Source organism: Pseudonaja textilis, chromosome 7, assembly GCF_049901715.1.
Source record: "Pseudonaja textilis isolate UNSWEBS1 chromosome 7, rPseTex1.2, whole genome shotgun sequence".
Lineage (NCBI taxonomy): Eukaryota > Metazoa > Chordata > Lepidosauria > Squamata > Elapidae > Pseudonaja > Pseudonaja textilis.
The window spans coordinates 51,966,067-51,990,245 of NC_141996.1; the positions used below are offsets into that span (position 1 = coordinate 51,966,067).

Genomic DNA, 24,179 nt, shown 5'->3' on the forward strand with positions numbered 1-24,179 from the left:
ACAAGAAACCAACTTACTTTCTCCTGCTCCAGTCTGGATTTTAAAAGGCGTCTCTTTGTTTCTGCGTAGAAGTGAGTTATTTCTGAGCTAACTTGAGATTTACTGAGAATTCTGTTTGGAATAGGGTACTGATCTCCAGGAAAGAGAAGAGTTTGGGGAGAGGGAAGGGCATAGCAAAACCTAGATCCAGATATTTCTCTTTCCCTTTATACACCATTGTTCGATTTCAGAGTAATTCAGACTTACAGAACTGTAAATCCTTTTACACTACTTTATAGCCCCTAAATTGGATTCATCCTTAGACCTGTTATTTGGGACCTTAAATTACTCAGGATTATCTTGTTCCTTAGATTCCAGTGAATTTCTTAAGGAAAACGTTCTAAATTTGCAAGTTAGAAGAGCTGCTTTTGCTTTTTTAACCAAAATGCGTTTCTGAAAGGGTTTTAGTACAGTACTTATGTATGAAAATACTTACATAGAAACAAAAAAGGTAAGAAAGAAGTCAGCTTTATTTATGACGTCGTTTGAGGACTTTTGACCAAGGTCAGATTAATTTCAGACCCATTAATTTGTAAAAAAAAACTGGAGAAAAAGCTAATCAAACACAAACACCCAATTTCATAACCAAGTCTTCTTGCCTGCTTTACTTCCGCACAACTTTGAAGTAATATTTTCTGGATCCAGCTGTGCTTGCAGAGAATTAAACAAGAGAGCCTTAGTCGCCCTGCCTTGTTTGTCAGAAAGTTCAAGTCTTGCCAAGAAGAGAGAAAGTGGGAAGGCATTTGGAGGAATCCCACCGGGCAGAAGCGAAGAACCCGGTTTCTATCGAGATTCCTCCCCTACCCCCAAAAAATACAAACAGCCAAAGCTTCTTCCCATCTTGTTTTGCTCCAGAATGGTCGAGCTTTATTTTGACTGGGGGTTCTGACCAGAAGGGGACTCCATTGGATTTCTATGACATTGACCAATCACTCCGTTCTCTCACTCAGCCAGAGGAATCCAATGAGCAGAATCACTCATAAAAGTTCTGTAGTTGGAGTTTTTTTCTCCAAAGGCTGCTGGGTTGGACCAGAACGGAGAATCTACTTTTAGGTAGGTTGGCCTTCCTTAGGAACGGAATGGTCCCTAAAGTAGCCCTCTGGTTCCCGCTCCAAATGGTCCCGATGGGTGAGATCCTGCAGTTACGAGGAAAGGGATAAAAGCTACCGCTAACCGTCAAAAGGAGTGGAGATCAGCCAGCCTAATAATCGTTCAAATTACAACGCGACTCAAACCAAGGAACTGTTCTGAGAGAGACCCACAGAATGAAACCTGCAACTCTTGATGCCGGCAACTCCTCGTGCAATAACGCATTGCTAAGACCGTAATGCAAACTTCCCCTTTCATACTGCATGATGTACCGCCGTAATATATTGTGGCGGGAGTACGAAAGAGAGACCGGTTTAGGTGGAGGGCTTAGAAAAGGAATTTTCCTTTGTATTATAGCCTCGAGGAGTTTAGTCCTTGCTCCCCTCACTGCAGACTGGAGGTCTGCAACAGGAGTACCCAAACTTGGCAACTTTATGACTTGTAGACTTCAACTCCCAGAATTCTCCAGAGTTGAAACCCACAAGTCTTCAACTGGAGAATTCTGAGAGTTGAAGTCCACAAGTCTTAAAGTTGCCAAGTTTGGAGACCTCTGGTCTACAGCAACCAACGTCGGTTAGGGAAACAACCGAGAAGAACTAAAGGCGTTTGGTTCCTCGGGAGTTTCAGCGCGAGATCAGCAACACCCAAGAGAGGCATTTCCAGGGTCATCAAGTCAAGTTTCTTGGAAGTCAGCCGCTCTTGGGGTGTGGGGGGATTCAACTTCCAGGAAAATCTCTTTAAGGCGAGACAGAGCAAGTACTTGATCCGTTTTGTTCTCTAGTTTTCAACCGAAATGGCCTGCCAACTCTTCCTCTTCCGGAGGTTTGGGGGTACGGGAAACCCTTGTCCCGGGCCCCGAAAATGCTGCAAGAGTGGCGGGTTGAAAGGATGGAAGCAAAACAAAAAACAAAAACACACACACAAAACCCTACTTAATCCCGAATATCAACTCTGCAGTTTACATCCTTCTCCAGATACCGTCAGGCTTTCAGACCAACCCAGAATAAACCGCCTCAAATGTATCGAAGCGGAATGTCCTTCAGGGGTTTGCGTCGCCGTTCCGCAGCCTACGTAGGCAAATCTGTGGAGCTGAGGTCCAAGGAACATCGGGCGGTGCAAGGTTATGGCAAGGTCGGAGGTTTGTGGTCGCTCTGCGATGGGCGACTCTGTTTAGATCGAGGCTTGAGAGCGAGGGAAACCGGAATGTGGGGCTTCCCTTCCCCAAATTACAGGCACATTTCAGGCAGGAAAATCTCCTCCGATCTCCCCCGCCAACTCACAGCCAAGGAAATGGTTCTACTCTCTTGCTAGATCTACCGCTCAGGTGCAGGAAAGACCGTCGGATCAGAGCAGCTTCCGTCGGAATTCACCGCGAGAAATGAAACGGTTGAATGCGCAAATAACTTGCTGGGATCCGGCCGGCCGGTCCTTTCGCGGCTTCTGGGGGACTGGTTTTTCCGAGAGCGGCGTTGCTCTGAGCTGGGAAACGGGCGAAACGCCTCCATGATGAGCTGGAGGAACCGCGAAGGATCTGGAGGAAGGGAATCTGGTTAGTTAAAGACGGGGAGGCCAATGCCCTTCCCTACCCCAGCCCGCCTGGTCTTTCCCTCCCCAGGTATAATCTACCGACTGATCCGCCGCCCGGGCGGTTTCCATTTCCTCTCCTTTCTCTTTCATGCCGACCTCCAGACCGCAGCGCCGCAGTTGCTCCGTGGTTACCCCGTTCCCAGCCCATCTCCCGGGGAAGGCGGCTTCCCCAGCCTTCCGTCGGCCCACCTCTTCTCCGGAGTTGCGGGGATAGAGAGAGACCGAGGGGGAGGGGAGGCGGGGAGGGAGTGCGCGCAACAGGCCTCAGCCACAGGTACTTTGGGCGCTGCCTGCCGAGTGAGGCTTTGCCACTCTCGACCTCTTGGCAGCTGCGCCCCCCATACTCCTGGCAAAGGCTGGATGGAGGTAAGGGCCCCCCTTCTCCTCCCTTTGGCATTGCCTGCTTTAGACCTCAGGACTCCCGGGGGGAGGGGGAACAATCTCAAACGTTGGTTAAGCCCTTAGGACAGGGCTCCCCAAACTTGGCAACTTTAAGACTTGTGGGGTTCAACTCTCGGAATTCCGGGAGTTGAACCCCACAAGTCTTAAAGTTGCCAAGTTTGGAGACCTCTGACTTAGGGGGAAGCGGTCGTTTCCAACTGAAATGGGCTCACCATTCTCCAACCCGCTGCCTCTTGGGCTCTGCTTCTCTTTCCGCAGAGGTAGGTCGGGTGGCACACCTTAACTGCTGATACGGCCAACACCTCAAGTAGAAACACTATAACCCCCCCTCCACCGCCACCCCCCCTCCCCCTAACAAAGTGAAACGCCGTGGAGAGATGAACCCAATAAAAGAGGCAGGGATTATTTCAACCCTCCCTTCCGACGCGCTCAGAGCTGTGAACAGGGGATTTGGCAGCCTCATCCTAGACAAATTCGGAGTCCTAAGAAATCAGAATCGTCAAACTTAAAAGGGGATTTTCTTAAATATTGCTCTGAGTTGATAAATTCAGAAGGGGTGAAGTGGGGTGGCAGGGTAGCCCAATTCAGTTCACTTTCTGAGAGAGGAAAGTCTCCAAGCGGCTGGAGAAATGCATCCCAGAGTGGCCTTAGTCCCAAGGCAAGCGGCTTGAAATTATGGGTGGGGAAGGGACTTCCTCAAATACTTTACACGAGAGAAATCCCGCTATATGCTGCTTACATATTGGACCGGACCGCTATTCCGATTGAAGGGAACACTTATTCTTTATTTTTGTTGTGGTAGAATTGTATAAGAAAGAAAACGTGAGCCTGCTTTCGGCTGGAACCCGCTCTTGTTGGCACCCCGAAAAGCGGCGGCCGGCCTGGGTTTGAAAGGGCTTCTCAGGCCATCCGCCTTTCCCTGCACCGTAGTGCGTCTGCCCTTCAAACCGTCGGGAGGCAAGGCGCTCAGGCCCCTGCCGCCTCCATGGCATGAGCTCCTCTTGGGACCAAATCCCAAGCCAAGGCAAGGGCTTGAAAAACTCCGGCCTCCTCCCGGCAAATCCCTCCCCAACCCACTTCAGGCCGCGCCAGAAGAGCGCGTGAAGCCAAGGGGGAAAGGCCCTTGAAAGGAAAGAAGGGCGGTCAGAAAGTTGGGGAAGGGGCGATGTCGCGTCCCGGGGCTGTCTCAAAAACTGCCAGTTTGGCTCTCCGGGAAATTGTGGCAGAAAACACACACACACACACACACACACACACACACACACGAGAAGGACCCAGGAGCCCCTCCCTTTTCTTTCCCTCTACTCCCACCCCTTCCCCTTCTCCGGCTGGTGAACGGGCGAAGGCAGTGGCAGCGGCGGGGCTCCCGCTACGGCTGCTGCCTTTGGCGGAGACTCACGTCACGAGAGGCGTCCTCCCCTTCCCTTCCCCTCCCTTCCAACCTGCCGCGGGGAATGAGCTGAAGAGTCAGCCGCTTGGGAGCTTCTTTACCAGCTACAGCCAGCCAGCGGAGGAGGAGGAGGAGTTGTTCTGAAGGGGAATCGCTGGAACCGGGCCTTTTGACCGCCAGGCCGGGGACCGGAGACCAAGCCGGGGGTGGGGGAAGCGGATTTGGCTGCCGCACCTCTCCTCCCTTGACTTGGGAAGCTGAGTAGAAGCGCTCCTCAGTGGATGCTGGAGTTGCCTCGGATCCTGCAGTGGAAGGAAACGCTCAGCATCCCCCCCCCCACCCACCCCGTGGGAGCGGCCTTCGGAAAACCGGCTCCTCCCTCGGGAGTTTCGGATTTGCCCGCCCGGAGGTGGGTGGGGCGTCAATCAGTTTGGCCCCGAAAAGGTCCAAAAGAAACCCGGCAAGCCGCCACTTGTGCAGGGAGGGGAGACGGAGCACAGCCAGCTGGCCAATTGTCGGAATCAGAGGAGCTCTGAGTGTGTGGTGGTGGGGGGAGGCGTAGTGTCTGGGACCATTGCGCGGGATTTAAGCTTCGGTTTTGCAGTTTGCTTTCTGATCTGGGTCCGGATCCAAAGCTGAATTGGGGGGCGAGGAGGGGGAGGAGGAGGAGAGGAGGAGGGGAGGGGAGGGGAGAAGTAAGGGAGGGGAGGAGGAGGGGAGGAGGGGAGGGGAGGGAGAGAGGAGGAGGGGAGGGGAGGGGAGGACGGGAGGAGGGAAGGGGAGAGAGAGGAGAGAGAAGGAGGGGAGAAGGAGGGGAGGGGAGGAGAGGAAGAGAGGGGAGGGAGGAGAGGAGAGGAGAGGAGAGACTCCAGGGCGACTCCCCTTGTCCCTTTCCCCGGCGACAGCCAAAAGTGTTAGACAAGAGTAGGCAGGGAGAGAGAGAGACGAAGGCGAGGATCCCGCCGACCCACTGCAACGGACAGTCGAATTCAGAGCTGTTGCTTCGTGGTTAGGAGGCCCCCAAGCTAAGCCAGCCCCACCGTCGCTTGTCCGGAGCCGGACCTGCCCCTCCATCCCTCCCTCAGTTGCTCGCTCGCTCGCTCGTTGGCTGGCTGGCTGGCCGGCTCTCCGTGAACCCGAGCCAAAGTCCACACATGCCTGTCAGCCCTCCGGTATCGCCGCTGTCGCCTCCGCCCGGAGGGGCTCTATTATGCCAGTGACGCCCCGCCGGAGCCGCCATGAAGGAGAAGTCGAAGAACGCCGCCAAGACGCGGCGGGAAAAAGAGAACGGCGAATTCTACGAGCTGGCCAAGTTGCTGCCTCTGCCTTCGGCCATCACCTCCCAGCTGGACAAGGCCTCCGTCATCCGCCTCACCACCAGCTACCTGAAAATGAGAGCGGTCTTCCCGGAAGGTGAGTGGCGGGAAACGCGGGCAAGAGAAATGCCCCCCCCCCACGCCCTCACGCCTTGAGATGGGCAGGCTATTCAGACGCTCCCACCCTCACCCGGATGGTCCCTTTGCCACTTGGGCAAAATGGCCCTGTCGGCCTCAGACTCCTTCTAGTCCGCTTGTCCGGCCAAACGTTCCTACTACGGGGGCGTGTGCCAGAGAACGAAGGGTGTCAGAATTCACCGTCTAATGCAGGGGGTCCCTAAACTGGGCAACTTTAAGACTTGTGGACTTCAATTCCCAGAATTGAAGTCCACAAGTCTTAAAGTTGCCCAGTTTTGGAGATCTCTGCTCTGACAATTCAGAAGGTCGACCGATCCTGCCAACCGGGTTAAAACCCCTTAGAGGGAACCCAGGGCATCGAAGTGAGGCTTCACTTCGGCTCTGTGTGAGTGTGTGTGTGTGTGCTCGCGCTCGCCTGTTTGTCTGCGGTCTCAAAAGTCTTCAGTTGAGACAAAAAGTTCTGCTTTGCCATTACTTCCCCCCCCCCCCCCGTTTCTTTAACCTTTAGTAGGATGGCAGAATCCAAATGTTTCCCCAGTTATTTTTTGGAAAAAGGTGTTTCAGGGGCAGGTAAAGGTGGGTTTAGGTAAAGGCCTTTGAGGTAAGCATTTCTGACAGCTGATGGAGAAAGGTAAGCGACCACCTCTTCTATAGGAAGAAAGTAGCCATGAGCGGACTACCTATGGATACACTGGTTTGCGGTTGCATTTAACATTGTCAGTAGTCGTTTCAAAAATCAGAGAAATCTTGTGGAGTAATTTCCTTAAGCTTCAAGACCACAAAATGTATTAACGTTTCCACATTAGTTAAATAGGGTATTAGGAACCACACAATCTTTTTTTTTCTTTTTTTGGAAAAAGAAACAGCTTATGAGTGTCCCTTTGCTGAAATCACTCTTAGGCCTGTTGTGTAGGTATGGTGAAAAGTTAGAATCAGTAGTGTCTTTTGAAGTACAAAGAATGTAACCAGATGCCCCCCCCCCCAAAAAAAATCTCCCTTGGAATATGCAATATATTTCCTCTGCATTCCCATGAGGTGAGTAGGGAAAAGAGGTGGTAAAGGATTAACATTAGACTTGGCCCAGTCGAGAAGAAAGCCCCGCGGAGGTGTGTAAAGTGTCTGAGGAAAGAAAGGCTAATCCTTGCAATAGATCTGTAGGCTCAGCTTCATTTTTCCCCCACCAAGTAACTATTCTGCCAGACTCAAGAGGGAGGGGGAAAAGGGGGGGAGGAAAACTTCCAAAACGACCCAGACTCATATTCATAAAAGTTCCTGACAGCGACCTAAATTTTAAAATATGATTTGCTTGCCTAATATTTTGCTAGCATATATATCCTGTCTGTATAACATTGCATGAGATCCTTGAAATGCAAATCCATTCTATTCAGCTTCCCATTTCTGGGTCGTATAGAGCCGAACAGGGCAAGGAAGCAGACAAAGGAACAGCCCAATTCTTTACAGTTTTAGTTGGGCATAAGCAAGATTTAATCAGATTTATTCTGGATTGCACTGGGAATAAGATTGGAGCCTCATTCCCTCCGAATGGTGTATTTAACCATATTGAGCATTAGAACAGGCAAATCTAAAGGATGGGGCATTGCTTCTAAGTAAAAATTCCGAGGATCTAAATGCCCACAGAAATGATTGATTACCTTTCCTTGAAACCAAATCGACCCCGTAGTTTAGATCCAAAGGTAGTTTACAATTTGGAATAAGAAACGTCGAATTTAATGATGGGCAGGGATGGGCAAGATTGGTCTGAATTCTATTTACTGAAACGTGCTTCTAATATCAGTATAAGTATGAATTTGTATGTAGATAATCCGAGGGCCAATGTGAAAATCTAGTGGAAAAAGCAATGTTCGTTTCCTTATTCTCAAGAAATGTACAAATGTGAGGCTTTAAATAAGAGCTGACTTTTAAGTGAACAACAATTATAGGCGCACTCCCCTGCATGGTTGGCAAAGGAACTGGATTTGGTAAAGATCCCCATCAAAAGCCAAGGCTTCATTGCTGATATATTGCCGTAGAAATGGCCGGGCGACGCTGTAAATCACAAGCAGGATATTATTGGACATAAAGGAATTAGAAAGTAGGACAGGTCTATTTGTACGACCTCCAAAGTCCGGCACTTTTTTTTTTCCAGGGAAGCGAGGGTTGTTTTTCTAAGCAGCTGCTTTCAGCCACCCTTTCCGCTGGATCGGCAAACCAAAGCCAGGCACTTGGCGGGGCACTTGGCGGCTTTGAATGGGCAGAGGTGAATGGCATCCCCACTCCCCCGCCTCAGGGCTCCGGGTCTCTCCTTAAAGCAACCTCCCCAAACCCGGGACCCCTGTTCATTACTTTACTTCGTTTCTCTTCTGCTTAAGAGAGTTTGGGCCGTACCTTCCCACTTGGAAACAGGCGAGAAATTCCTCTCTTCCTAAGCAGCCTTAGCTTTCTAACACCTGCCAGCGGATCACAGTTCTTCTCCGGTCTCCTTTCTTCACCCTGCCAGATATCACCCTGCCGCCCCACAACAGTCACCCATCACCATCCTCTTGGCCACCACTACAGCAAGTGTTTTCAATAGGACGTAGCTGGGTTTATCTGAGTCACCTTGGTCCACAATTCTCTAAAACACTTGTCCCCGTTGTGGAAAAGGGGGACAGAGAGGGGGGGGGGAGAGGAGGGAGGGAGGGAGGGAGAGAGAGAGAGAGAGAGAGGGAGAGAGAGTTAAAACAACATGTTTTTTACGAAAGGACTGCTATAGTTGCAACTATAACATTGGCCCAAGGTCGCTCAGCAGGCTTTGTACCTAAGCTGGGACTAGAAGTCACAGTCTCCCAGTTTCTAACCTGATGCCTTAACCAATACATCAAACTGGCACTCTCCACTTGCATGTTTAAAATACATTAGAAATGCCACATAAAAGTCTTATATTTGTCTTATATTTCTCTTATCCCTTCTCTAAACAGACTAGAACAACTCCAAAGTGGAAGAGATGATAACTAACCCCTCTTAATGAAAAAGACCTTGACACTAGCACTCTAGTTTCCATTGTGATGGTACAAAACCACAGCTTCTTGCCTTTATGGCCAACCTGTGATTATAAAACCCATCAAATTCTTGTTTTGTTATGGTACACAGAACAAATGCAATCCGTTCAGAGTACAATGTGGGCAATCTTAATCTTGTTTCATTGCAAATCCCATTGAGCTGAACTGTATTTACTCCCAACTAAATGTTCCTTGAGGAAACTGTGGCAATTGTGTAGTAAAGATCGCATCTTCTTCCAATCTTAAAAGTTTAAAAAGCTGGAGTCTCAATCTTTCTACTCCGAAGTGAACTGCATTGAAAAATAAATGGGTCTTATTTCCAGTCAAATGGACCCACGAATGTAGTGGCCTTAATGATCCAAATCATCTGAGATTTTGGCCTTCTTAAAATATGCTTCGGGATTCTTTAAATCAGAGAAGCAACCAGTCCTATAAGAGCCTTTGTAATCTGTGGCATCTTTCCTAAGGAAAAGAGGGAAAGGGAAAATACTGCTTAATATTAACCAGTTGATTTAATAAAACCAGGTCTCAGTTCCTATATGGAGTAGGAAACAATTTCCACTGTCTTTACATTGGAGGGGGGTGTTCAAGATGGATTTCTGACTAAGACTCTGTGGATATGGACGCTGCTAAAATTTTGAGGCCATTTATTCATTAGTCATTTAGAGCAGTATTTCTCAACCTCTGCAACTTTAAGATACGTGGACTTCACATCCCTTCATCCACAGCCAACAACCAGAATTCTCCAAACTCTGATCTGGAGTATTTTATAACATTAGTCAGGCACCGTGATGCTGAAAGAAAGAACTTTATGGCTAAAAGGCTGAGAAAGATCTCAGACCATTGTACCAGATAGGATTAATTTTGAATGGTCCGGGATTTTACCACAAATCATGCTGCCTGCCCTCAATTTAGAGGGGGGGGAGGCAAATTAACTGTGGCAAATTAACACAAGACCTCTCCTTAAAGCCAACTTCCAAACAAAATATTTCAGCTCCAATTTAGAATCAGCTGATTCCACTAGGTCTGTTGCTAACCCTCTGATTTTACCAGCTTAATGTGAAAGAAGGAAAGGGTTTAGCATAGAAATCAATTCCCAACAAACTCTTAGCTGAATTTTGAAATGCACAGATTGGGGCCATTTTTAAAAATTGTCTTTGCAGGTGAACATCTCTTTTTTATTTTTTTAAAGAGCAGGAAATATTAAAATCCTGAAAACATAAATCATGGTGTGTGGCTGTGTGTGTAAACTCTCTTGTGCATTTCCTTTTCAACATCAGAAGAAGAAAAAAATCTTTTGGTGACCGTAGACATTAATAATTGGGGTGATTTGCAAGCATTTTAACATGAAGGAGAGCTTCCTGCAGTCTCTTTGCTTTAAGTTTCCAAATAGAGTTACAGATTATACATTAAACAAATAAAATATATACAAATAAGTGCATTTTTCAGAAATTCCTCCAAGTATCTTTATCTACACAGAAAATTCACAATCCAGAAATATAAGAGTCTATCTGTTCATTTGGTAGTCCAGGAGCGACTTCCTCTTAATTCTCCCACTAAGAGATACAAACCAATTTTCTATGGTAAATTCTGGAATGAGCAGTTGCTAACTTAATAAAGTTGGTTGTGCCACTCGTAAGCAAGAAATTGTTTAAAATTTAAAAGGCAGAAGAAGTGGGACAGATTACATCAGAGCTTCTTAATGGAGGGTTGTGAACTTTCCCCCTCTCTCTGTGTTTTCAGGATACTAGAGTTTTCCCTTTGTGCATCTGCCACAACTCCCACAATTCCTGCTCTATTTTGCTGCTTAGAAAACTGCTTGGGTTTCCCCTGGTCAATCAAACTCAGCCTTTCCTTGCAGGAACTTGATCTATCCTGAAACAGGTGGTTGCTACGGCTGTAGCCCTAAACAAAACCACAAAGAGAAGCGTCCCAGTTGAACTTCATGGGCCTTTCTTCAGAAGCAACCTTTATCAGCAGAAAGTTTTCTGAGCTTTGCTCTAGAGTACAAATGGTATCTAACTTTTCAGTTATAGCAATCTGAGGATCTACAGGAGAAGCAGTTTCCTGTATTGACAATAACCTGACCCCAAAATTTAGCAGGCAATATAGCTGAAGGATTCTAGTGGCCCCAAAGCACTTCCAAGTCCTCAGACAGAATTGTTGGCCACCTCTGATGAAAATCAAATAAGGCTCTCTTCTATTTAAAAGAACTAATCTTTGGGGATATAACATCAAGGCTAAGTCTGTTAGCTTGACCTTCTTTCTCTCCTGGATTCTTGAGCTTCTACACTTCGTGGTGACTTTTGAAAGTTATGAATTAGTGCAGGAAGGAAGCAGTGACCAGCACAGATCTAGACTCTAACATCTGTTGCAGTGGTTTTCATATATATTCTTTATGACTGGGACTCTTCCCCTCTCCCCTGCCCTTTCCCTCCCTCCTTGCTTTCTCTTGTTCTCCTTGGCTGATAATCTTATTTTTCCACCACTGAACAACCAGGGAAAAAGAGAGAAAGAAAACATTCTAGAACTCAACTTCTTCATCCCTGAAAGTTGTTGACATTGGAGTTAAATTGTGACTCAGTGAAGCACTGAAAATGAACTTTTAAAATAACCCCCTTCCTAATTATTAAACCAAAAGAGGCAAACTGCTTAATGAATGACATGGAATACACTTGCACGCCCAATACTTCTGCTGCCTAAGGAAAGAATGAAAGATGAAAGAATCTGGAGAAATAGAAAACCTTCCTTAGAATCTCTTTTGGCTTCCAAAGTAGCAGCTTAATGGTATCAATGATAAACAAAGAATAAGTTTAATGTGTTTAACAAAAAAAAATCTGGTGCATTTGAGTAAGCCAATTAGTTTCAGTGGGCTTTTCCTCTCCCTCTCTGTTCCCCTTTCCTCTCTCATACACATATATACAGATGCTACATACATACCCACAAACACAGATGCACACATGGAGAATTTATATTCCTTTGGTTAAGGGATAAAAAGATTGGATGTAAAAAGTAGATAGATACACGGAACTAAAACAGAATAGTAATTAGTCTGAAACTGCAAGAGGGAACTGGGAAAGCTAAGGCTGGCAACTAATGCCAAAAATCACAAAAACAAACCAACCAACCCTTATTTCCATATTGTAAGGAATATCATTTACAATATTGAAAGGAACAAGAGGAAAGTCGAAGAAAGGCAGGCCCTCTAATGGGAGCCATAGCAAGAAGGTGACAGGCAGCAGGAAGGAAGCTATGAAGTTGATTCTGCCTCTGGCTTCCCTCCAAGTACTTCACAGTACTGTTGGGAGGATAAAGTGTGAGGAAAAAAAAAATGATTTCTTTCCTTTGAGAAAAGCTGGAATATAAATTTTGTTTTATTGGCGTTATTGATGAAGTAGGGATCAAAATGTGTAAACCTTCCTAAATATGAAATAATGCAAATTATTTCCAGAGATCTCAGGATTGCAATGCTGGAACAAGGAGGAGGTCTATGGCTCAGTTAGGACTGATCTAAATCCTATTGAGAAAGTGGGTTTTAATTCAATGCAAACATTCCTACATCCCTCAGCAACTTAAAGGTGTATGGACTTAATGCGAATGTTCTTTGCACTTGGTCTTTGTATTTCTGATTTATAGCCAAATATATATATATATATAATATCTATAGAATTTTAGCCTTAATTTAACTAAACTCTCAACCTGAGGGTATTATCAAGAATGCTTTGAGTATGTGGAAAATATCACCTTCCTGCTACTGGGCCATCTCTAGTGGCTTGCATTAGTCTGTGAGAAGTCAAACTGTCAAAACCAACTCTCTTTTTCTCCTATATGTTAAATGCTAGTTAGTGTCTAGAAGGAAGAAGAGAGAAGGGGAAAGCTTCATTTGAATAAATGTAGAAAAGATGCTTAGCATTTGAGCATTCTAGGAAAAAGTGTGTGTGTGGGGGGGGAGAGAACTCTTACATTTCTCTCTGAACAATTCAGTCCTTGAATAAGCCCCATCCTAAGCGCTACCTTGTTCCCAGGGCCGGATGTTCTGGGCCCCTTTGTCATGACACCTTCTTTCTCTTTAGGTGGCTCCCTAAATGGCTCCTCCCTGTGCTAGGCAGCAGAGGCAGAGACCACTACCTCTGCTTTTATGCCACTGTTTAAGGTTTCAGAGGTGGAACCTTCCTATTTCTTAGTCTTTCTGAGACAGGCTGTTTTGGGATAGGCTGAATCCCAAGTCTTAGGCTGCCTAAGCTCGGCCTGGGACGTTATAAATGGAGTTGAACCCAACTCTCCTCAGAGCTTCCCAAGGACACGGGATGAGAAATGGCGGTTGCATAGTTGGCAAAGCCCCAGCAGCCTCAGCAAACGGAACCGCCGGGACTGCGCGCCGTTTGTCTTGCACCGAAGGAGGGCCTTGTCCTTGTGAGCCGCAATTCCCGGCGAGCTGCCTTCTGCCACTTTCCTGCCGCCACCCCGCGTCCCCAATGGAGAGGTTGGAATTCAACAAGGGTCGGCCAAGCTGCCTTCTGGAACTGCCGCTGGTTTTTATGCTCCAGGCGGAACTGAGGAGCTCCCAGGAATAGCCTTTCGGAGGAGGCTCTCGCAGGTCATTGCTCCAAAACGGACTGCCTCTTCGAAAGGAGACCGGGCGACGCATTAGCCTTAAGAGAGGGATTGACCTGGGGTGGGGGTGGGGAATGGAAATTGGATTAAAACCGGCTTCAGGTTGGTGAATCCGAAACCATTTTATGTGGTAAGAAGGTGGCGGCGTTGGGTTTCCAGACCAAAAGATCGTCCCCGCTTTCCTCTTTGCACTTTTTATTCCGTCGTTTTCTTTACAAAATTTTGAGATAACAAAGCTTACGGTAAAAGCAAAGGAGGAAAAGAAAGGGGGGGGGGAATCAGCTCACTTTGTAATGGGAAGAAATTACTGTGTTGAAGCAGTTGCGTCTGTTTCGACAGCGACGATAAGTAAGGCCAGGCCGGGGATAAATTTGTCTAGGCTTTTATTCTTTCATTTTAAAAGGGGGATTTTACAACGAGATCCTCTTTTTGTATGAGGCGTGACTATAGAAAGCTAAAATGCCAAGTCAAATCGCTTTGCTTTCGGCTTGGTAGAAGACTTTTCGAATTGCAGGGTTTTAAGGGTTCTTCCCCATTCACGGGATCCTCGCCAGAAATGAAGCGATGCTGCCCAGATTGGAGATCGAGGCTTAGCGAAGCACCTTCGTCGCCTGCCTCTTCGGCGAGGTATAGAACTAAATGCCAGCTGCGCCCCTGAAAAGGCTTGGAGCGTTCAATCTGCAAACTGTTTTGATTCTGCGGTTTAGGGGTAGCTGTGTGAGGGGATTGTTTTTAAAGTTGTTTTCCGCTTGCTGTGAAAACGAAAGGAACTCGCACAATTTTCTCTCTCTGCAGACAAAAATCTGGGACAAAAATCTCCCTAGTAGAAACTCATGTAATTGGGGGGATTCGAACAAATACAGAAATACAGTTAGAAAAACAATTCAAATTACAACCACTTATCCTCTGTTAGATAAATTCTAATACAAAGAAGAGATTCTGGAGACAGACGTCTCGGTGCTGAACTTAAGCGAACTTGGAAACGTACTCATTAAATCATAATCGTTCTTATCTCCGAGTAATGTGTCGTTGGCCCAATTTTGCAATGTGAAGAAATCACACACATGCGCCCAATAACAAAAATCCTAAACCGAATGGCTTAGAAAGCTCCACGGGCTCACTTCTGGAGAGACCGGTGGATAAAGTTGCTTTTAAGCCGCCAATGCCGTCAATTTAAATCTATTGTTTTGGGGGCCAGGCTCTCTTGAGCTGCAGGCACTTGGCTTCACTGGTGGGATTACAACAGTGAATGCGGCTAAAGGATTTCGCCTTTAGATTTCATCCAAACTTAATGAGTCTTGAAACTCTTAAAAATCCCGCTACAATTACTGCGAAATAATATCAAAGAGAGCCAATCTAATACACTCTGACGCTTAGCTCAAAGGACAAATTGGTCAGCAGACATCATTTTATTGGGGCAATTGCTTATTTTTAAACAATCCCATTTCATTCTCTGAATTGTTCTTGACGAGGAACGTTCAGCCTTACATTTGAACAGCTGACTTTTGATTGAATGAAATAGCGAAGCAAGATGTAAATCATGGTTTTCTAATGTTTTGAAACATTTCCCTTTCCGGGATGAGAGAGTATTTTCCAATAGAAAAAGACATCAAAAGAGAAGGAATACACTTCAGATTCATCTGGAGAAAACCATGAACCAAGAAAAGGAGTCACAAATCAAACGGCGTCCTTTTTCTTAAGAAACCACAAATATGGATTTGCATCTCATACAATTCGAGCATTTTTTTTTCTTAAAACTCGTAGAAAACAGTAAAAGATTTCCGAACTGGCATGTGGAAAGCTCAGGGTTACAATTATTCAAACCAAAGAAATTTGTAGATTTTGGACATGCTAATGAATTATTAACTGAAGTTGCTTCACAGGGGGGAAATTCCTTAAAACAGATAGTGAAGACAAGTCCCCCTTGTTGAAAAATCTTGTTCGTTAATTAATCGAAGTGCCCTGGAACCCTCCCTATCCACGCCGGATTTCTCTCCTCTTTCCGCTATTTGGACGTTTGGTCCGAAATCGACTCGATGGAGAAAGGCTTGTTTCGTTTTATCAACACTTGTTCTGATGCCGGTCGTTTGAGAATTTAAAAGGTACCTTATCTATATAGTTTTGCAGGAAAACGGAGTTCGGTATGTTTTTAAAAAGCCAGGTCTTGTAGTTTTTTCCCCCTCCTCCACCCCCACGTTTCTTTGTAGACGGCTCCCCTGTTACTAAAAGGGAGAGAGAAAGAGAGACGCACAGAGTTCATGGTTCTGCATGAGCCTGTTTCATTAGGAGGCGCCGCGCAGCCCCATCTCTAGACCGCGGGTGCCTGCCGTGCAGCCCTGCAAATCCAGGGAACAAAGGCTTAGTTCCTCTGTTGTAAAGACGGGGTGGTTTAGGCAAGCCGCTTCATCTTCTCAGTCTGGATTAGCATCTTCCAAACAAAATTAGCAAAGCCGCAACCCGCAAACTTGTTAAAGTCATGTGGAAGATTAACGGATGCAACAGCTGAACGTTTAAGACGCCCGTTCCTCTCAAAGCAGCCGTTTGAAGCCCATTTATTTCTTCTAATGGTTCCACAGAGACTTGCACCTCCGCAGAAGCGGGTGTGGAATCCTCGCTGGGTTATGGCTTCAAAAGCATCTTAACGGCGGAGTTGGGCACAGCCTGCCAGCCTGGACTTTGATGAAGCGCATGGGTTGGGGAAAACCAAGAGCCCGACCGCCACAGGAGGGTCCCCCCAAACCCTCGGGGGAAACGCCTCGCCATTGGGCTTTCCGTGACTAAAGGGAACGTGCAGGGCGGACTGAAGACGAAGAAGGAAAGAAGATCCCCTCTGGAGCTTCCCAGCTTCTGGCCGGGAATGGCAGGACAGCGACGGGGCGCTTTGCATGCTGGGAGAAGCGAGGGAGCCGGCGCAGGACTGCAGCGCCCTTCGAGCCCCTGGAGCGCGCTTCCTTCTCACTGCTACGGGATTCCCCTTTGGCTGTTTTGAATCGCGGTCCCGTGGCAACCTTTGTGACATACACCACAGCCGCCTCCACTTCTGACGGGGAATGGGCCAGGTCGTATTCCCCTGACTGGTTTCCGAGCAGCTTTATATTCCGGCCTAATCACCAGGCTGTGGGAAGTTTGCAATTAAACTAAAAAATCTGGTTCCAAGAATTCTGGTTAAAATAGATAAGATTAAAAGGGAATTAAAAATAAATACATAAGAATGGAACCCACAAATTATCTAGTCATTGCTCTGAAATAATTACCTAGCAGAAATAAGAGGTTCAAAAGTCTAGGCCAATGGTAGTCAACCAGGTCCCTACTGCCCACTAGTGGGTGTTTCAGCTTTCATGGTGGGCGGTAGGGGTTTTGTCCCCTACTTTATAAATCACCGTTACTGTGGAACCGGTGGGCAGTTAGAGAAAACTTCACTACTAACAGAGATACAAAAGTGGGCGGTAGGTATAAAAAGCCTGGTCTAGGCTGTTTAGGTGGAGATGATTAAACCTGGTGTAGAATCAGGGTAAAGGTGTGAGCAAAAAGAATGCTGTTACTCCATTATGGAATTGCTAATATCAGTTAAAGGTGAATATGTGTGTTGAGGTGGTGAACCTAGGAAGTGAGATTATAAATATTTTTTCCATGTTTGTGGGTAGAATTGCACTATTGTAATGACACAGTGATTGTGGGCCACAATCACACTTCCAGCTGGGTGAGCTGCCTACTGGTTCTGCTTCATTAAACCAGATGCTAAATCTGACTCCAGAAGAATTTTTTTCAGCATGCTAACAGTTTGGAGATGTGTAGCATTTCATGTTTCAAATATGACAATAAGAATGAAACAACACAAGCTGAATTATGAGAATCAAATTAGATTGCTGGACAATGGGAAAAAGATTGCTTTGTTCACAGCTTGGCACCGAATAGCAATTCTGCTGCAGAAGCAGGACATCCAAGAAAAGGAATATCATAGGCAGAATACAAAGAATTGAAATTAACAAAAGGTTTAATAATTTGGGTTACTGCTGAAATCAAGCAACTGTGCAACTGTTCCAAATGACAGCAGCGCTTTTAGTAAAGAGTTAAGTGGGAAAGGGGACAAATAGAAAAATCAGCTTATGTATAAAATGCATTTAGCCATGCTTATAAAATCTGATTGCAATAATTCAGATAAATGCTAGATGGCAGCAGAAAGGGATCAATGATTGCAAATGTTTTGCCTTATGTCATGCTAGTATTATATCCAAATCAAAACTGAACAAAAGATCCCCACTGGTAACAGACTGTCACTGTCAAGTTTGGTCAATAAATAAATTATGAAAGTCTCTTTTCGATCCCCAAACATGTACAATTTGTCAGTTTGGTCCCCTTTGCCTTCAAGATTTGGCGTGGGTGAATTTCTGTTTTAGGGCTGGAGGACTTATATAGTAAGCAGGCTGAGTTCCCACATGCTTCAACAAAAGAAGGTGGGAGGCTGATTTCTGGTGTCTTTCAGTTCACAAAAGAAAGCTTACTTCTGAATGTTTTCCAAGGGTGGAGATAGAATCTGGATATGTCTTCCAGATGAAAATAACAAAGTGAAAGGGAAATTCTTTCTGGAATGTCTGTAGAATCCTATGGAACGGCAGTGTTTCGAACCAGTCCACCCATTTTGTTTCTTATATATAAGGACATAATTTCAGAATATAGGTCACAATTTAGGTGTTCTTAAGAAACCAGGATGAATTAATAATGGTCTTGATTCTTCAGACAATATATGTGACAAGTGCTTTGCTTGGGGAGGAGAGTGGGATTTATGCTATCCAGATGATGGCTAGTTGTGGTATTTCCAATGGCCAGAACTAGCCTTTTTTAAAAAAAACACCACATGCATTATTGAGTGTTAGAGGTTTTGGCAGATTGTTTATTAAGAATGTTCTGTAGGGTTGTTTCCCAGAAACAAGTGAACTAACAGCATTTGTACTTTTATGGAAAACTGTGAGGGGAGGGGAGCAGGATTAGGGGAGGGGTGGCATATGGTAGCAGAGAAATATGTGAAGGGAAAAGGGCAAAAAAGACGAAAAACAAATGACTTTACACTGAGGCATCAAACTTTGTGATCATCCTGTTTTTGTCTGAAGTTGGACTTTATAAGGACAAAAAGGCAAACAATGAATCCCCTGAAGCAGTCACAGTTTGAGCAAAGAGAGTAAACCTTCTTGACTGCTGTTGCTTTTCCTATACCCCAGAACTAACTGAGGCCTGTGCTGGTTTTCCTTTTTGTGGGCTTGTGGATACCTGGAAATTCTGAGAAGGTTAAAAAAAACACCACCTCTTTTGAAGGTGCAATTTAGTCAGGTTCTGTTGGCCAATTTGAAGGAGACTTATGTGTGTTATGTGAAATTATCCCTTAAATAATGACGGAATTCCAAGGAATATGTGAAGGCAAAAGGAAAAGAGTGACAGAAGATGAGTGGTTAGATAATGTCATCCATGCAATGGAAATTAATTTGGGCAAACTTCAGGAGACAGTAGAGGTCGTGGTGGGATTGGGGTGCTATAGTCCATTCGGACACAATTTAGCAACTGAACAACAAGAATCACAGATTTGATGTTCTAGAAGAAAAGGCCACCTAGCCTGTTTTAGGCACAATAGAGACGACTCTCACCTAGCAAATTCCATCATTCTCTCTTTTACACACATTCTCTTTGAGGCAAATTGGTTTTTAGCCATGGCTTGAGAGATTGTCATCTATATCTTGACTGAAGCTTCTTGATTTTTTTTTCCAGGTTTGGGAGATGCCTGGGGCCAGCCAAACAGGTTAGGCCCCTTGGATAACATTGCAAAGGAGCTGGGTTCACATTTACTTCAGGTAAAATCTTTGGGATCTCTTCTCTGGTAAACAATGGCCACTAAAGTCTTAAACAAGGTTTTTGCCATGTTTAGCATCTGATACATTGCAATAGAAAAAGGAGAATGGCAAGTTTTCTGCCACTGAACTGTGATAATTCCATTATTTTTCAAGCAACCTTTTTTAGCCTACACATCTGAAATACACATCTCAACAAAGGTAAAATATTTGCTTGAGAATGTGGAGCAACACTGTCAGTCAGAATGGAGTAATGTTTTGATAAGATAACTTTCAGCATTCAAAACAAACGTTCTGCCATTGAATTACACTCCTCTAAAATTGCTCCCAAATACCCACTTTTGGGATTGTAATGGAATATTATGAAAAATCACTTTAGCGCTTTATAGCAATTTTAATTTTTTAAGTTGATTTTATTTGAATTTATTAGACTTGGTATTTTAAACTAAAAAGTTACTTTATTTTTACTGATTATTTTTAAAATCCTATTTGTGAGGCCTCAAACAAGCATTCTGAAATAGATCAAAATAGTATTTTACAGCCATGTTTATAGTTTTCCATATTATATTTTTGGAAATTATAATTTCATACTTTAATAAAATTTCCTAGGTATTTTAACTTTATGTACAATTTTCCAAGAGTCCATTTTTTAAAGAATCTCCCATTTATAAATACTTTCATTTAAAAGACAAAGTCAGAAGAACATAAAAATTCCCTCAAGCTAAAATAAAATTTGTAAAATATGAAAAATTCTTCCAGCCAATTAATTAGGATTTTTATCTCTTGAGAATATCATAACAGAATTTGTGTGGAGAAATATTTTAAACTTTGTCAACTTGATACAGTTAATTTAATTCCTGCCTATGCAAAATTATCATACCTAAAAAGAGAATGATTTAGATGTGATTTTTATAACGAGTGTATAATAGACTTTATCGGGCCAATATGGGTAATGTTTTTTAATATATGTTCTGTAGGGGGAAATTAAAAACTTCTCACAAGGAACTTGACTGTAAATTGTAAGTGGTAAGCGTTTGCTCTATTTCTTTTTCTTTTACAGACTCTGGATGGGTTTGTTTTTGTGGTAGCGTCTGATGGCAAAATAATGTATATCTCAGAAACAGCTTCTGTTCATCTAGGTTTATCCCAGGTAGGAATAAGTTTCTGTCCCTCTGTTGAATGCTGATGTTGGAAAGCATCTAATATTATCTTGCCAGAAATATAGTCTCCTGCCTTGCTTGATTTTAGGTGTTTTTTTTCTAAACAAGCAAAATTGTAGGAGGGCATTGCCAATCTTGTGCTATTGACAAGTAATTAAACAACTCAGTTACCAGCCACCAGCCGGAAAAAAGAACTTAACAGCCCTGGTTAAAATGGAGTATCCATTGTTAATTGGTAAGGTGCTTGTCTCTCATGTAAGCTGCATCTATATAACCAAACTTTCTCATCGTTCTCACATCCCCATTCCAATTTAAATCCTGCAGCAGTCTAGACCAGTGTTTATCAAACTTGGCCATTTTAAGACACGTGCTCCTCAGCCAACAAATTGCCAAGGTTGGGAAACATGCATCTGAAGAAATGAGCTGCCTTTTAATAAAATGCGTTAGTCAGCAAAAGTACTACCAGACTCCTTCTGTCTTTCTGCCATTGTAGGCCAATATGGCTGTTGTCCTAAAATGTCAGTCACTTTTATAGCTTACAGTTAGACATGCAATCCAACCAAAATCCTGTCTAACTGGAATCAGAGTATCCTTTAGTGAGATAAATGATATAAAGAGGGTAGCTGGAGCTATCTCATTTTTGCAGAAAATGAGGCATTGTATTTAAATTGCCTTCAGAAGTTGTGGCAGCTTCATCACTGGAAGCTTTCAAGAAGAGACTGGACTGCCATCTGTCAGAAATGGTGTAGGGTGTCTTGCTTGGTGGGGGGTTGGACTAGATGACCTACAAGGTCCCATCCAACTCTGCTAAGCTGTATCTGTATTTCTGTTCTGGAAATAAAGAGATAGCATCAATGCAACTACCTTCCATGTTTGAACCTCATACAAAGTCCAGGTTAAACTAACAAGGTAACAAGTATCCTTCTAATCTGAATATACCTGGATTTGGGATTGCAGAATGTTGTTGACGTGGTTCAATATATCTTGTGAAGTTGGCATAGTCACTGGTATAGAGAAACTACTTCATAGTTTTGTAATTTACATCTATTGCTGGGAGACTTGCAAACAACTTTTATGTTCTTTAGCACTAACAAATCAAAACTAAATGTAAGATAATGATGGTTGGCTGGATTCAGAGGTGAACAACTTAAGATCTATCAGGTGTGGTTTTCAATGATGCCAACTAACATAGTTAGTTGTAACAACTGGCAGATATAATTCATTAACAACAATTCGATGGACACTATTTTTCTAGAACAGAATGAATGGGGAGAGTTGCAGGTAAATGAACCATTGCATTTTTATATATAACAAGTTTTCTAGTAAAATACCAGTTTTAGTAAAACTGCAGAGTATACCCAATTTTCAAGCCATGTCTTATATCCAGAACTGTATGAGTATAACTAATTTGAAATGCTCAGTTCCTGCTAATTAGCTATAAAGAAGTATTAAAAAGCTGATATGCTTTTTAAACTAACTTTCCTTGTGAAGAATGGGAAAATAAAAATAATAGCTGTATGAAGAATGTTTGTAGAGATTCTTAACATTAAAAAAGAATATTACCAATGTAGATACATACCATAATCTTCAGGACATCTTTTGTGCAATTAGTTAGAACTGCCATAGTTAGACTTAAGCAGACAATATAGTTTTTAGTTAACAGCTGCTTTTGTTTTAAGTAACAGCAACTCACATTAGAAAAGATGTAGTAAATTATGTAAATCATACATATCACTTATAAGTATTTCTGAAGTATCATATTAAAAGATAAGAGAATTTTCAGTAATTCTGATTTTGTTAACTGTTTTTGTGGCAGGTAGAACTAACTGGCAATAGCATTTACGAATATATACATCCCTCAGATCATGATGAAATGACAGCTATTTTAACAGCTCACCAACCACTTCATCCCCATCTTTTACAAGGTATTTCATGAATTACTTAAATGTTTAAATAAAAAGACAGTAAAATAACAAGTTGACACTTGTGCTTTTATGCTAAAATCTTGGTATATAGCCAAGGTCTATACTGTAAAAGCATCTTTCTTCTTCTGCCAAAATTTGACAATATTTGCCTAAAACTGATACCGTTTGTTGCATGTATGGCTTTCCAAATTTACTTGAATACTTAACTGCAATTTTAGGATTATAAACTACAGGTATCCAATAATAAAGATTCTGTTCTATAGAACGATTATTTACAGGATATGAAATTATTAAAAGGGCCACAGAGAAAAATATATGAAAACACATAAAAGACGGAAGAGAGCAAGAAAGATTGATTTCATTCAATCATCTCAGGGATGAGTTTGTGGTCCTTAAAATGTAATTTCACAGAAGTGTGTGGAGAATCTTTTTTAATAGTCATGTGCAACCTGAGTGAATAAACACAATTCAATATTAAAAATAGCCAATGCCTCTTTTTTATATACCATGAAATATAACAGAATAGACCCTTTACATATATGTAGACATTTCATTTTAGAATTGTTTTTGAAGTCAGATACGTTGTCTTTGAATCTCTAAAAGCCAGAAAGAGATCATTGAAGAGATACACTTGATAAAAATAATTCATTTTAAAAATTATGTCAGTGACAGATGTGTTTTGTCACTCTATATTGCTATGCCTTTTTTGTTACTTGGGATTTTGTTTCAAACTGGATTTGTAAATAAATATCTGACTTTGGGATGGATATTTAAATTTCTTTCCTGGATTATATAGTCTTCAGATAAAACACAAACCTTCAATTTGATCTGTAGATTTGAATCAAGCTGACAAAAAGAGGCATGGATAGAAATATACCTGTTGTTATTCTAGCTTTATACCTGAATATAGCATGAAGTTTAAATAAGATTGGAACACTGCTACCTTATAACTTGGGCTTATAGCCAATGTACTGTATAAGTGTATCAAGAGGGAAGGAGAGGCAAAATTACCTAGGGCTATACCTTGCAGAAGCTATCCTTTTGAATCAACAGCATGGTATATATCTGGGGAGAAATTGTTATTTTAGAACTATCTATCTTTAGATGATAATTTTTATTTAATTTTTTTACCCTGTTCCTTAATAGTGTACTATGTTTGATTAAAATAACTATTGAAATACAAAACAAATTACAATTAAAAACCCCAGCACCTAACATACACAAGCACACAAATACACAGAGAGAATTGCCAAGAGAGAGGATCTGTTTCAAGAGGGAGACTTTTAACAGATGTAGGCACTTTTCTCATACCAAGCTTAAATGGTCCTCCATGAGAAATTAGTCCTTTTCTGAAGTTAGATGGATAATATGGGAGATTATAGCATTATTTTGCCATGATCTTTTTTCTGATGCCATTGGTATTTTTGTGTGTGTTATGAAATCATTTTATTTTGGGATAATTTATCATTTCTATTTTTAATCATATAATTGTATATTGCTGCTTGCTCATTCTGAGTAGGGAACATGGGAACCAAATGAGAGGACTATTTTTTACATGAGTACATGAGGTTCTCCCCAGGCTACAGTTAAAAGTCAAGATGATAGATACAATACAATTTGCCTATATTTTTTATGTGTGGTTAC

The 24,179-nt window shown here is 43.3% G+C and overlaps 1 protein-coding gene across 1 annotated transcript in view; it reads left to right on the top strand.

Moving 5' to 3' along the window:
- The first annotated feature begins 5,456 nt into the window (after positions 1 to 5,456).
- Positions 5,457 to 24,179, top strand: part of SIM2 (SIM bHLH transcription factor 2) — a 43,653-nt gene continuing 24,930 nt past the window's right edge. Inside the window, exons 1-4 of the mRNA XM_087937615.1 lie at positions 5,457 to 5,920; positions 19,371 to 19,453; positions 20,511 to 20,600; positions 22,427 to 22,535. Of these exons, the coding sequence (XP_087793741.1) occupies positions 5,746 to 5,920; positions 19,371 to 19,453; positions 20,511 to 20,600; positions 22,427 to 22,535 (457 nt within the window). The 5' untranslated portion in view covers positions 5,457 to 5,745. The remainder of the gene's footprint in view (positions 5,921 to 19,370; positions 19,454 to 20,510; positions 20,601 to 22,426; positions 22,536 to 24,179) is intronic.